Raw genomic sequence first — 12,287 nt, forward strand, 5'->3', positions numbered from 1 at the left:
TCAACTAAAAAGGAGTTGACAGACAGAGGAAAGTAACGTCTACAAAGAGTCTATAGCTTTTGATGACTAACCGAAGGGGGACGCAATAGAAACGACCTTTGGAGGACTAAAGAGGATCGCTCATTTCCCCTCTCCCTTCATCTTCAGTCCTGTCCTCAAGCCTACTGTACGCTCAACTCCCCAGAACTACGGTCACCAGGTAGATGCACCTGTAAAAAGGTGCAAAAGTTTGTGCTTGACAGATCTGTGTCCACGTTCCATACAAGGGGTTGTAAATCATATCTGCATATCTGACCTATAAAGCACTCACTTAAAAATCCCTCCCCCCCCCAAACTGAAAGCATCAGCAATACTAAAAGAAAGAAGAAACAACGGTGGTGTCTTTGTGTTACTAGTTGCCAGGGGTTGGTTCTCAGCGGAACAGTGGGGGTGACAACTATCAGGTTGGGGGAGAGAGGACATCACTTTGGTACAAGCTTGGTGAGCAGAGCACGTCTTGTGATCCGTATCGCCACAGTGCCTGGCGTTCGTGTGTGTGTGTGACCGCTATCACACACGTCAACACCAGAACCTCACAAGGGATAGGTAATGGACAGGCTGGGAACACTGTGTGGTGTTGACATGAGCATATACAGTGAGGGAAAAAAGTATTTTATCCCCTGCTGATTTTGTAAGTTTGCCCACTGACAAAGACATGATCAGTCTATAATTTTAATGGTAGGTTTATTTGAACAGTGAGAGACAGAATAACAACAACAAAATCTAGAAAAACGCATGTCAAAAATGTTATAAATTGATTTGCATTTTAATGAGGGAAATAAGTATTTGACCCCTCTGCAAAACATGATTTAGTACTTGGTGGCAAAACCCTTGTTGGCAATCACAGAGGTCAGACGTTTCTTGTAGTTGGACACCAGGTTTGCACACATCTCAGGAGGGATTTTGTCCCACTACTCTTTGCAGATCTTCTCCAAGTCATTAAGGTTTCGAGCCTGACGTTTGGCAACTCAAACCTTCAGCTCCCTCCACAGATTTTCTATGGGATTAAGGTCTGGAGAATGTGCTTCTTCTTGAGCCACTCCTTTGTTGCCTTGGCCGTGTGTTTTGGGTCATTGTCATGCTGGAATACCCATCCACGACCCATTTTCAATACCCTGGTTGAGGGAAGGAGGTTCTCACCCAAGATTTGACGGTACATGGCCCCGTCCATCATCCCTTTGACGCGGTGAAGTTGTCCTGTCCCCTTAGCAGAAAAACACCCCAAAAGCATAATGTTTCCACCTCCATGTTTGACGTGGGGATGGTGTTCTTGGGGTCATAGGCAGCATTCCTCCTCCTCCAAACACGGCGCGTTGAGTTGATGCCAAAGAGCTCGATTTTGGTCTCATCAGACCACAACACTTTCACCCAGTTCTCCTCTGAATCATTCAGATGTTCATTGGCAAACTTCAGATGGGCCTGTATATGTGCTTTCTTGAGCAGGGGGACCTTGTGGGCGCTGCAGGATTTCAGTACTTCACGACGTAGTGTGTTACCAATTGTTTTCTTGGTGACTATGGTCCCAGCTGCCTTGAGATCATTGACAAGAACCTCCTGTGTAGTTCTGGGCTGATTCCTCACCGTTCTCATGATCATTGCAACTCCACGAGGTGAGCTCTTGCATGGAGCCCCAGGCCGAGGGAGATTGACAGGTCTTTTGTGTTTCTTCCATTTGCGAATAATCGCACCAACTGTTGTCACCTTCTCACCAAGCTGCTTGGCGATGGTCTTGTAGCCCATTCCAGCCTTGTGTAGGTCTACAATCTTGTCCCTGACATCCTTGGAGAGCTCTTTGGTCTTGGCCATGGTGGAGAGTTTGGAATCTGATTGATTGATTGCTTCTGTGGACAGGTGTCTTTTATACAGGTAACAAGCTGAGATTAGGAGCACTCCCTTTAATCTCAGCTCGTTACATGTATAAAAAAGACACCTGGGAGCCAGAAATCTTTCTGATTGAGAGGGGGTCAAATACTTATTTCCCTCATTAAAATGCAAATCAATGTATAACATTTTTGCCATGCGTTTTTCTGGATTTTTTTGTTGTTATTCTGTCTCTCACTGTTCAAATAAACCTACCATTAAAATTATAGACCGATCATTTCTTTGTCAGTGGGCAAACGTACAAAATCAGCAGGGGATCAAATACTTTTTTCCCCTCACTGTACACAGGTAATGTACAGACATCATCAGTGATCATCACCTGCCCTACACAGCTAGGTTGGTTGGGTTACTAGTTCCTCAAAGATCCTGGAGGTGGCGAGGGGTTATGATGTCATGATCAGGTAGGTGCCAGTCAGTCTCCTCTCCTCAAATTCGATATGAAGACAAAGGAGCCTCCAGAATTTCTGTAGGGTGTAAGGAAGGGAAATGTCTTCTGTTCAGTTGTCCATCTTAACGGTCCACAGAAGTGTGTGTGTGTGTTTGAGAGTGTGTACAGCGCCTGAAATGAGCTGCCCAGTCTGGACCGGTAGTGGAGAGGCAGGCAGGAAGGAGGATGGGGGAGTAGGTGGGTAGTGGTCAGAGCAGACCCCAAAAGAAAGAGGGGTCTCTGGGGTGGAGGAAGAGGAGGGGGGGTGGGGTGTCTCAGTTGGAGGTGTCAGATTGGACGCTGCCAGGGGGGCCTGGTGGAGCGGTGACGGAGGAGGGGTGGGTGGTGTCCTGCCAGCTGTTGCTAATCTAGAAGGAGAGAACCAGGAGCGAAAAACAAAGATGTCAATTTGGGCAGCTAGTTTTGTTTCACTTTTTAATATAGGTGTGTTGTGACCCTTGTAAAATGCACTAAATACATCTGCCTGGACTACAAATACTTTGTTAATAGGCATGCATTTCTTTCGGTCTAAATAAAAGGAGGGATACAAAAAGAAAAGACAATAAAGGAGGTTTGACTCACGTGGAGGCGGTGTGGGGTGTAGAGGGCGCTAGCGGTCAGCTCCTCATAGCCTGCCGTCAGGTGTGTAGCACGGTGCAGGGTATCCACCTGGAGGGAGACAAGACAGGCGCCATCAGCTATGAGATGCATGCACATACGCGCGCACACGGACCCACTCAAGTACGCATACTCACACAAACACAGGTGGTAATATAAGGAACTTTAAAGCTTCCACAAACCTCTGCTGTATCTGTCAATGCAAAAGCAGCATGTATCTTGGTTTGGACTACTAGCTAACCTCTGCTCACTTCTCTGTACCCTATCTGCCTCTCTGGTATCACAGTTCTAACATTAAAAGCCTATATCTATTGTTCCTGTATTATTCATTGTTCATCGCACAATTTGTTGTATTCACAGTCATCACTGATTGAATGCAGAAACTGCTGCCTACCGTCCGGTTAGTCAATTGCATTCGTGTCCTCTCTCCTCGCCTCCTTATCAAAACCTATTGGATGAGAAAGCCAGCGGTCCCTCCCCTCGGACATTCTCCTCCAATAGGTTTTGAGGATGCGAGGGGAGCGGACACGAGGAGGAGTCAAGGAAATGCAACTGAGGATTTTCCCCCTCAGTCTCTCTGACACTGACCGTCCAGGCTAGCCTCAGGCTGTTTACAGCAGAAATCTGTGGATCCTCTTCAACAACAACACTGTGCACTTCCACAGGTTTACAAACAGCACAGTGATGAGGTGGAGGGCAACAGCAGCAGAGTAATGAGGAGTAGAGGGGGCCTTAGGCTTCCATGGTCACAGGATGGAGAGAGATGGCTATGGGCTGTGTGCGTCCCAAATGGCACCCTATCCCTCATAAGTAGTGCACTATGTAGGGAATAGGGTGCCATTTGGAGAAGCAAACATGGACATATAGAGATGAAATTGATGGATAAATAACTGGGGGAGGGTGGTAGGGTAGGTACACCAAAGGCTTAACTGAAACACAAGGTTATGTGGAGGGGGCTGGAGAGAGGGGAGGAGGACCTAAATGCACCATGAGGTGTGTTTCTCTGCTAAGTGGAACAGGGACAAGTGGAACAGGGACAGGTGCCACAGGGCATCTTGGGGTGGGTGTTTATGGATCAGGGGTGATTCTAGGGCAGGGGTGGAGGAGAGAGAGAGAGAGACATCATAGCTAGTAGGTGCTAGGAGGAGCTGATGTCTAGGGATGTTTGGGTCACTGGTTTTGGGGTGGGAAAGTCCCGGAAACCTCCCCAAAATGCCCTGGATATTCAGAAATCTTGTTTGAACAAATTCCAGGTTGAAGGATTGCCTTCATTATTCCTTCCTGATTCCAGAAATTCTCCAAACAGGATTTCGTGAAAACCAGGACATTTTGTGAACATTACAGGAATTTTGCAACCCTATAGGGACTGGGTTGGGGTTGGAGGGGGTTGTGGTTGGGGCATTGAGGCAGGCTTTCCTAGAGGTCCTCATGGCCTACCTGGGGCTGCAGAGAAGGGGCGATGTTGAGGACGGCCTCCCCGGCCCCGTTGAGGTTCGAGGGGCGCAGGCCGAGGTAGGCAGCAGCTGCAGCGTCGCCTGCATGAGACAAGCTGTATGACCCCGACGACCCTGCAGGCAACACACGCTGTGTCAGCCAATCAGGCACCGCAGTGTGCCAGGGGTCAGAGATCACAGCTCAACCAGGAAGTTAAAGTACACTGGCTTTTGAAAAGAAACAGTCATACCCGCGCTCACAACCCGTTGGCTAGTGTTGAAAACATGAGGATCGTGGACCACAGTCAGAGTATTTAGAATGGGGTGAGCAATGAATTAGTCCCTCGTGACACAGCCTTCTGGGTGCCAAGATTATCCAATACATGTGCAGATGAATCCTCAATTTCCACCATCCTCACGTTGTTGTGAATGACACTTAGGAAGTATGAGGCTAGCGCAGGAGAATATGAATGGCCAAACTATAGGCCAACTGCAACTTTCTCGTTGGAAACTGACCAAAATCAAGGCGACACAAATATGTCTTACTACATGAAACGCCGGTCAACGTTTCAGTTACACTGTAACAAGTGAACATCAAAGTGGAATTCAGACATTTTCTGTTGGCAAGTCTTGAGTCCTAGTGCTGATGCTCGACAATCCACCAGCGAGCTGTAATCTTACTGCAGGAGAGGCAGACCATAGAAATAGAATCCAGATAATAATTGAATAAATGGAATAGATTATATTTCTATGAGGTAGACATACAGTACGGCTCACAATGATTTAAATGGTACATCACCTACCTGCTCCTGTCTGCTTCCTGAGCAAATAGGGGTAGCTGGTACATACGTGTGTGTGTGTGTGTGTGTGTGTGTGTATACAGTACACTAATGTGTGTGGGTATACTGTCCACTAATGTAAAGGTGTGCTGGCCACTACATAAAGACAGACAGCCAACAGGGACTGTGGGAGTTTGCAGTAGCGGTAGGCTAAATAAATAAGAAATAAATCATGTTAAAATGATGACATCAAAAGAGGAAGTGATGAAATTGAACAGAAACCATTCAGAAAGAAAAAAAGACATTGGTTAGTGAATTGGATTTATGTTGAGATGGGGGATAACGGCCATTTCCTACTAAGAGTTATTGCTTACGGCAATAGCCCAGCATCTAAGATGCTGCTGAGTCAAGCTACATTTACCCCTGAAAATGACCACTTTCTACAAAAATAAAGCAACTTTAAACAAGGAGATTATCAATCTGGTCCAAAATAAGAATAAAAAACCATCCTCTATAGAAAACCTGTGAGCGCAGTAACATCACAGAAAACAAGCAGAAGAACAAGTCCGATGGAGAGCAGACAGACAGAGGCAGACAGACAGACAGTCCTCATTCTGTGTATGTGGTTCTACACTTCTGCTAGTGTGTATGAACTACAGTGTGTGTGTGTGTGTGTGTAATAGCATGGGCATCAGCTGATTGGTGTGAGGAGGCAGGGTGATTGAGATATGGATGGAGGGGTGAGGTCAGGGGTGGTTGGTAGGGGCACACGGTACCTGATTTGGGCGTCGCCGGAGAGTTAGCCTGGCTAGCCTGCGCCGACACGCTGGCAGCATCCACCGCTGTTTTAACTGCGTAGAGGTTCGCTTCCTCCTGGAACTTACCAATGTTCTTCTTGTACCGTATTCTCTTGTTGCCGAACCAATTAGAAACCTGAGGGGGAGACGGACAGACAGTGTATTAGTCAGTGTTTCCCCTAGATTTCTTTCCAGGGTTGCATTCATCAGTGCACGCTGTAGCAAAAGGTTTCCCAATGGAAAACGAAAACAAGCGTTTCTTACTAGAAAATATCAGGTAGTCCGTTTCAGTACATTTTCAGTCACCTGACACTTTAAATTGAAACCAAATCAAGCAAAATTAGGCAGGGGAACAGACCCCCCACCTATACAAATCAAATAAAATTTTATTTGCCACATGCGCCGAATACAACAGGCAGTGCAAATAGTCCGGGTAGCCATGATTAGCTGTTCAGGAGTCTTATGGCTTGGGGGTAGAAGCTGTTAAGAAGCCTTTTGGACCTAGACTTGGCGCTCTGGTACCGCTTGCCGTGCTGTAGCAGAGAGAACAGTCTATGACTAGGGTGGCTGGAGTCTTTGACAATTTTTAGGGCCTTCCTCTGACAACGCCTGGTATAGAGGTCCTGGATGGCAGGAAAAGCTGGTTTCAGTACTGGTAAGTCCACTGGCAGAAGAAGTGTGTGGTGCAGTACGGTGCAGACTCAGTACCTGTGAGACGGTGATGGCACACTTCTTGGCCAGCTCTTCTTTGGCCTCCTCACTGGGGTAGGGGTTGGAGAGATGGGAGTAGAAGTACTCGTTCAGCACCTCTGTAGCCTGCTTGTTGAAGTTTCGCCTCTTACGCCTGACAGAGATTGATACAACAGACACACACAAAGTCAGTCACACGATATTCATCTCGGAAACAATTTTAAAAAGCACTGCAGATTACAAATTAAATGACTGCAAAACACAAACACGACCCCCCTCCCCCCACACACACACAGAGACAGACAGACCTGGCGTCGAGGAATCTGGAGCGTAGGATCATGACGGCCTCGCAGGTGCTTTGTTTGAGCTGCATCTGGATGGAGCTGAACTTGCGGTGGATGATGGCCACCATGCGCTCGATCTCCTTGGGAGAGATGGGCCGTGTGCGACTCTGCTCCCTCAGCAGGTTCATCACGTGGTTGGTGAACTCACTGCATGCCTGGGGTCGGGGGTCGGGGGAAGAGAAGGGGAGGATGAGATGGGACTATCAACACAAATTTGAAACTTAAATTCAGTTCCGTTATAAAAAAATAACGTCTCAGGAAAACACTCATCTTTGAAGGTGAGAGAGAGAAATGTGTGTGTGCTTCACTGCCTCTCTCTCTCTCTCTCTCCTACCTGTTCGTATTTCTCCAGCTCAGAGTGGTAGATCTGTCTGATCTGGGCCAGCTTGGCTCTGTAGTCCGAGTGTTCGATGCCACCGTCGGCGCCGGGCGACCCTCCTGCTGCTGCTGCGGCTGCCGCCGCTGCAGCTGAGCCCCCGCCCTTCTCCGGCCCAGACACGCCCTCGGCCAGCAGCATGTTGTCCAGACGCATGATCTGGGGGTCTGGGGGGTCCTCATCCTGAATGCCTCGGATACTCAGCACTGGAGAGGCGAAAAGAGAGAGAATCAATATATCAATCAATCAGGCATTAAGGATAAGGGAACACCATGTCTCAATTGCAACGTCAGCCTCATTCAGATTCACCCCTTTATCCTAGACACTTAACTTGACGTAGATCTGAAGGAGTTGGATAGGTGTAGGCAATAGGGTCGTAACACCCTCAGAGAGGCCCGGTAGAATGTTTGCCATACTGCTTAGGCTACAGGCTTCTCCTATCCGATTTCCTTCAGATCTTTAGAAGTGCCTCGGCTAGGGGTTGTTTCTGGACTGGGGCCTTAGTTTTGAATTTGAATGTACTGAGAAAAAAGTATGATTATTCAGAGTTCCAGCGGGTGCAAAGGAAGGGAGGACAGTAGGACACTTGATCAATGCTAAAACCTCAAGGAGAAGTGCCGAGCTGTCAAAACAACCCTGCCGACTCTCTCCCCTGAGTCACCTGGCAATGAGTTCCAAAAGACACCCTAAAAGTAGCGCACTATAAAGGGGATAGGGTGCCATTTGGGACTTCACTGAATTCTTCAGTGAATTCTAAATTAGCAGTACCCTATTCCAACACCAGGAGGCAGTGTGGTACCTCGGTCGGTGGCAGGCTGCCAGTACAGAGCAGAGAGAGGCAGGCAGGCAGGCAGCAGCAACATGAGGCATGGGCAGAGTAATGGGAGTGCATGTGCCGTCACTACAAGCTCGGCTGGCCATAAGTACAGCTTTCAGCCGCTCCACTATTCCACTGTATTAAACCCAGGACCTCTGTCAGCACCCAGCCATGCACTCATCTCTCTCTCACAGATAGACACCCACACACAGAGGCACAGATGCACATATGGAGGCACACAGTACACACTCAGATGCAAAACACACACAGGTGCAAAATACACACACAGGTGCAAACAGACGCGCACACACACTGCCTTCAATGCTCACAGACTTCTATACACAAACACACACTTTTGACTCACAGCCTTTGTTTTAACACTATCATGCCGTACTGTACATTGTCCTTTCAAGCAACTATGGTAGATGTGCAACCTAACCAGGCTAGCACAGTACATCTTGGCTTGGTTCAGTAGAGTGAAAGGGGTATAGGAGACGTGTAGCCAAGACCAAGTGTTGGTCCCATGTTTCATGAGCTGAAATAAAAGATACCAGCTTATTTCTCTCAAACGTTGTGCAGAAATGTGTTTACATGCCTTTTAGTGAGCATTTCTCCTTTGCCAAGATAATCTATCCACCTGACAGGTGTGGCATATCAAGAAACTGATTAAACAGCATGATCATTACCACAGGTGCACCTTGTGCTGGGGACAATAAAAGGCAACTTTAAAATGTGCAGTTTTGTCACACAACACAATGCCACAGAGGTTTCATGTTGAGGGAGCATGCAATTGGCATGCTAACTGCAGGAATGTCCACCAGAGCTGTTGCCAGAGAATTGAATGTTCATTTCTCTACCATAAGCCGCCTTCAATGTTGTTTTGTCCCGTGTAGCTCAGTTGGTAGAGTAGGGCGCTTGCAACGCCAGGGTTGTGGGTTCGATTCCCATGGGGGGCCAGTATGAAAAAAATGTATGCACTCACTAACTGCTAAAATGACTAAAATGTAGATAATTTGGTAGTACACCCAACCGGCCTCACAACCGCAGACCACGTGTAACCACACCAGCCCAGGACCTCCACATCCGGCTTCTTCACCTGCAGGATCATCTGAGACCAGCCACCCGGACAGCTGATGAAACGGAGGAGTATTTCTGTCTGTAATAAAGCCCTTTTGTGGGTAAAAACTACATTGGTCTGGCTGGGCTTGGCTCCCCAGTGGGTGGGCCTATGCCCTCCCAGGCCCATCCATGGCTGCACCCCTGCCCATTCTTGTGAAATCCATAGATTATGGCCTAATGAATTTATTTCAATTGACTGATTTCCTTATATGAACTGTAAGTCAGTAAAATCGGTGAAACTGTTGCGTTTATATATTTGTTCAGTATATAATGTGTGTGTATGTCGAAGGTGTTGGGTACAGCAGGAGACATTTCCCTCTTGCATGGATTAATAAAGTATTTTTGTTAAAGCCATAACTAGCAGATGTCAGAGCCCTGTTCTGTTCAGCTTACAGTTCTGGAACAGAGGAAAAACAGGAGATAATTCTATTTGTACCTGCTTTGTTCTCTCTGGGTTAACACAGACATGGGAGAGAGTTATTCTGAACAGTAAATGCATAATCTGGGATATTTCCTGCAGCTCAATGTTAATGATATAGGCCTATCCATTGATTCTTGAAAAGTATACACAACCAACCGGCAGTGCTGCTGTTGGACTAGAACACAAACTCTGGATTGTGGCTTTAACATGTAGTTACTGGACACTTGAGATTCCAGGATGTTTCCACAATAAAGTCAGTATCCTTCCTGTTAGTGTACTATTTTAAAGTGCATCCTAACAATTCTGCCCACTCTCTCCCCCTCCGTCCCCACATCCCCTAAACAATGGTCTCTCTTCTCTTAACTTCTATACAACTTTCCCTCCTTTTCTAAACTTTTTTCTCCCCAGCTGTTGCCCTCTTGTTCCCTCTTGCTTTCTCCACTTAGATCCTCTCTCTTTCTCTCAGTTCTCTCAGACACTTTCCTTCTCTCTGTTGCTCCCCCTCTCATCCATGCTCACTGCTCAGGAATGCAGCAGACCCAGCCGACTGAACTAACGACCCCGATTGGCCCATCCCTCTCTCCACTCACAAAGCTATACTTTAGTACTTCTAGGCTAGGCAGAGAGAAAGTGCTTTTACGACGTGTATGCAAACTATGCACCTACTTGCTACGTTTTATAGAGTTTGGTGTGTGCTTGTCTGAGTAGATGGTGTTTTAATAGTGTTAGAGAATTAGCCTATCCTGTGTGTCTGTGCTCTCCAGTAAGTGTGTAGCTTCCAGAGTGTGTGTGTGTTGGTGCGTGTGTGTAGAAGTAAGTGTGAGCTGTCCTGTTCCAGACTAACCATTTCCAGATCCAGCAGAGGCAGCAGACAGTGCAATACACTAGAGGCACAGAATATTCATCAGACATCGGCTCAAAACTTGAAATAGTATTTGTTACCTACCAAATACTTTAGCTGCGCTTGATTGAGCTTGTCTAGACCAACAACGTCAATGGAATAGTCCCAAAAGTACAAACCCCACCCATCTAGCACTCCAGGCTATTTCCTTTTGGTCAGTTGTTGTGATACATGTATGCAGTGGTCATAGAAGGAGTAGCCAACTGACCTACAGCCCAAGAGGTCAACCATGCCTCTACGGGTCTTTCCCCTCCATCCTGCCCCACCTCTCTTGCTGACACACCCCCTCCTAACCCCCCCGCCAGTCCTCATTATTACAGCCCCCAGCTGTTGCCCCTAATGACCGCAGATTCCACTAATTACTCCAATTATTAAGCTGTGATTTCTGACAACCACACACACGTCTATTAGGGCTTATGCACTCAGTACTGAGCAGTCGTAATGCATTTTCCAATAAAGCAATAGGGAACTGGTGTTTGCGGTCACAATACAATTATTCAGTAAAAACCACACAATAGCACCCTAGGGTTAGGTAGGTTGTGTGGCATTGAGAAAGGCAGCGAGAGGAGAGAAGAAGAGGGTAGGAGAGCTACAGTCATACTATGAAATATTCAGGCTCTCCAGCTGGGGTTTCCACTGCATACATAATCCTGAAACTCATTTCTGCCTCACAGCCAATATCGCTATGCTGTGTAGTAGACACACCTCATTTCTGCACACAGGCTATATCCCAATTGTGCGTTGTAGGCCTAGTTGGTAGAGCAGGTTGGTAGGTCCCTCAAACTCAACTCTGGACATCAAAGCCAGTTCCACTGCATTTTTTCATTGTTCCTCTCTAATGAGAGACTGATTTAGACCAGGGACACCAGGTGTGTGTATTTAATTATCAGGTAGAACAAAAAACCTTGTAGGGTAAGAGTTGAGTACCCCTGCCTAGGCCTACATGTGTGGCAGGGTGAGGTTGACGCCTACCCTTACAGAGCAGCAGTGTCTTCAGTACATTATGGGGAGATGCATGTACCCCGAACACATTCACGCCATCATCCATCCCTCAGCTCATGGCACACACACACTTTTTACCCCTTGTCTGTCTCTCTTCTCTCGCTCTGTCCTGCATCCCCTTTTCACTCTGACCCCCCCGTTCTCCATTTCAGTCGAGATCTCCATGTGAGCTGCAATCCCTCATTCTGTCAGCCCCCCACCTCTCCTCCTCCTCCTCCTCCTCTCCTTCCTCCCTCCCCTCCTCCTCTCCCTGTAGACAGACAGGATTAGCATTTTAATTGCATCAGCCCCCTTGGGTATTCTCAGCCTTTCACTGGGGGAGAGAACGAGGGAGAGAGAGGGGAAGAGGGAAAAAAGGTAAGGAGAGGGAGGGTAGCCTAGAAGGAGAACCAAGGAGAATTGGAAAAAACAAGGGAGTCATAGGTGACATAAAAGCAGAGAGAGAGAGGCAGAGGAATAAATAAAATGGCAAGAGGGAACAGCAGAATGATAGGAATGAAAACGCTTCAGAAATGCTCCTACTACTATACTATACTATACCATACCTGGCCATAAATAAATATAGAAGAAAATAATGGTTGAACAGAAAGGAGGTTCCAAGCTACACATAACCTTTACACAAGAAGGAACTACATACGAGTCA

The 12,287-nt window shown here is 47.2% G+C and overlaps 1 protein-coding gene across 1 annotated transcript in view; it reads right to left on the minus strand.

The window, feature by feature from the left end:
- Positions 1 to 2,089: 2,089 nt before the first annotated feature.
- The window catches only part of pbx4 (pre-B-cell leukemia transcription factor 4), a 42,931-nt gene continuing 32,733 nt past the window's right edge, over positions 2,090 to 12,287 (minus strand). Inside the window, exons 4-9 of the mRNA XM_084145772.1 lie at positions 7,343 to 7,590; positions 6,973 to 7,163; positions 6,683 to 6,818; positions 5,954 to 6,110; positions 2,930 to 3,016; positions 2,090 to 2,715 (exon numbers count right to left, since the gene is read on the minus strand). Of these exons, the coding sequence (XP_084001898.1) occupies positions 2,973 to 3,016; positions 5,954 to 6,110; positions 6,683 to 6,818; positions 6,973 to 7,163; positions 7,343 to 7,590 (776 nt within the window). The 3' untranslated portion in view covers positions 2,090 to 2,715; positions 2,930 to 2,972. The remainder of the gene's footprint in view (positions 2,716 to 2,929; positions 3,017 to 5,953; positions 6,111 to 6,682; positions 6,819 to 6,972; positions 7,164 to 7,342; positions 7,591 to 12,287) is intronic.

Source organism: Coregonus lavaretus, assembly GCF_964263955.1.
Source record: "Coregonus lavaretus genome assembly, chromosome: 28".
NCBI classification, from domain to species: Eukaryota; Metazoa; Chordata; class Actinopteri; order Salmoniformes; family Salmonidae; genus Coregonus; species Coregonus lavaretus.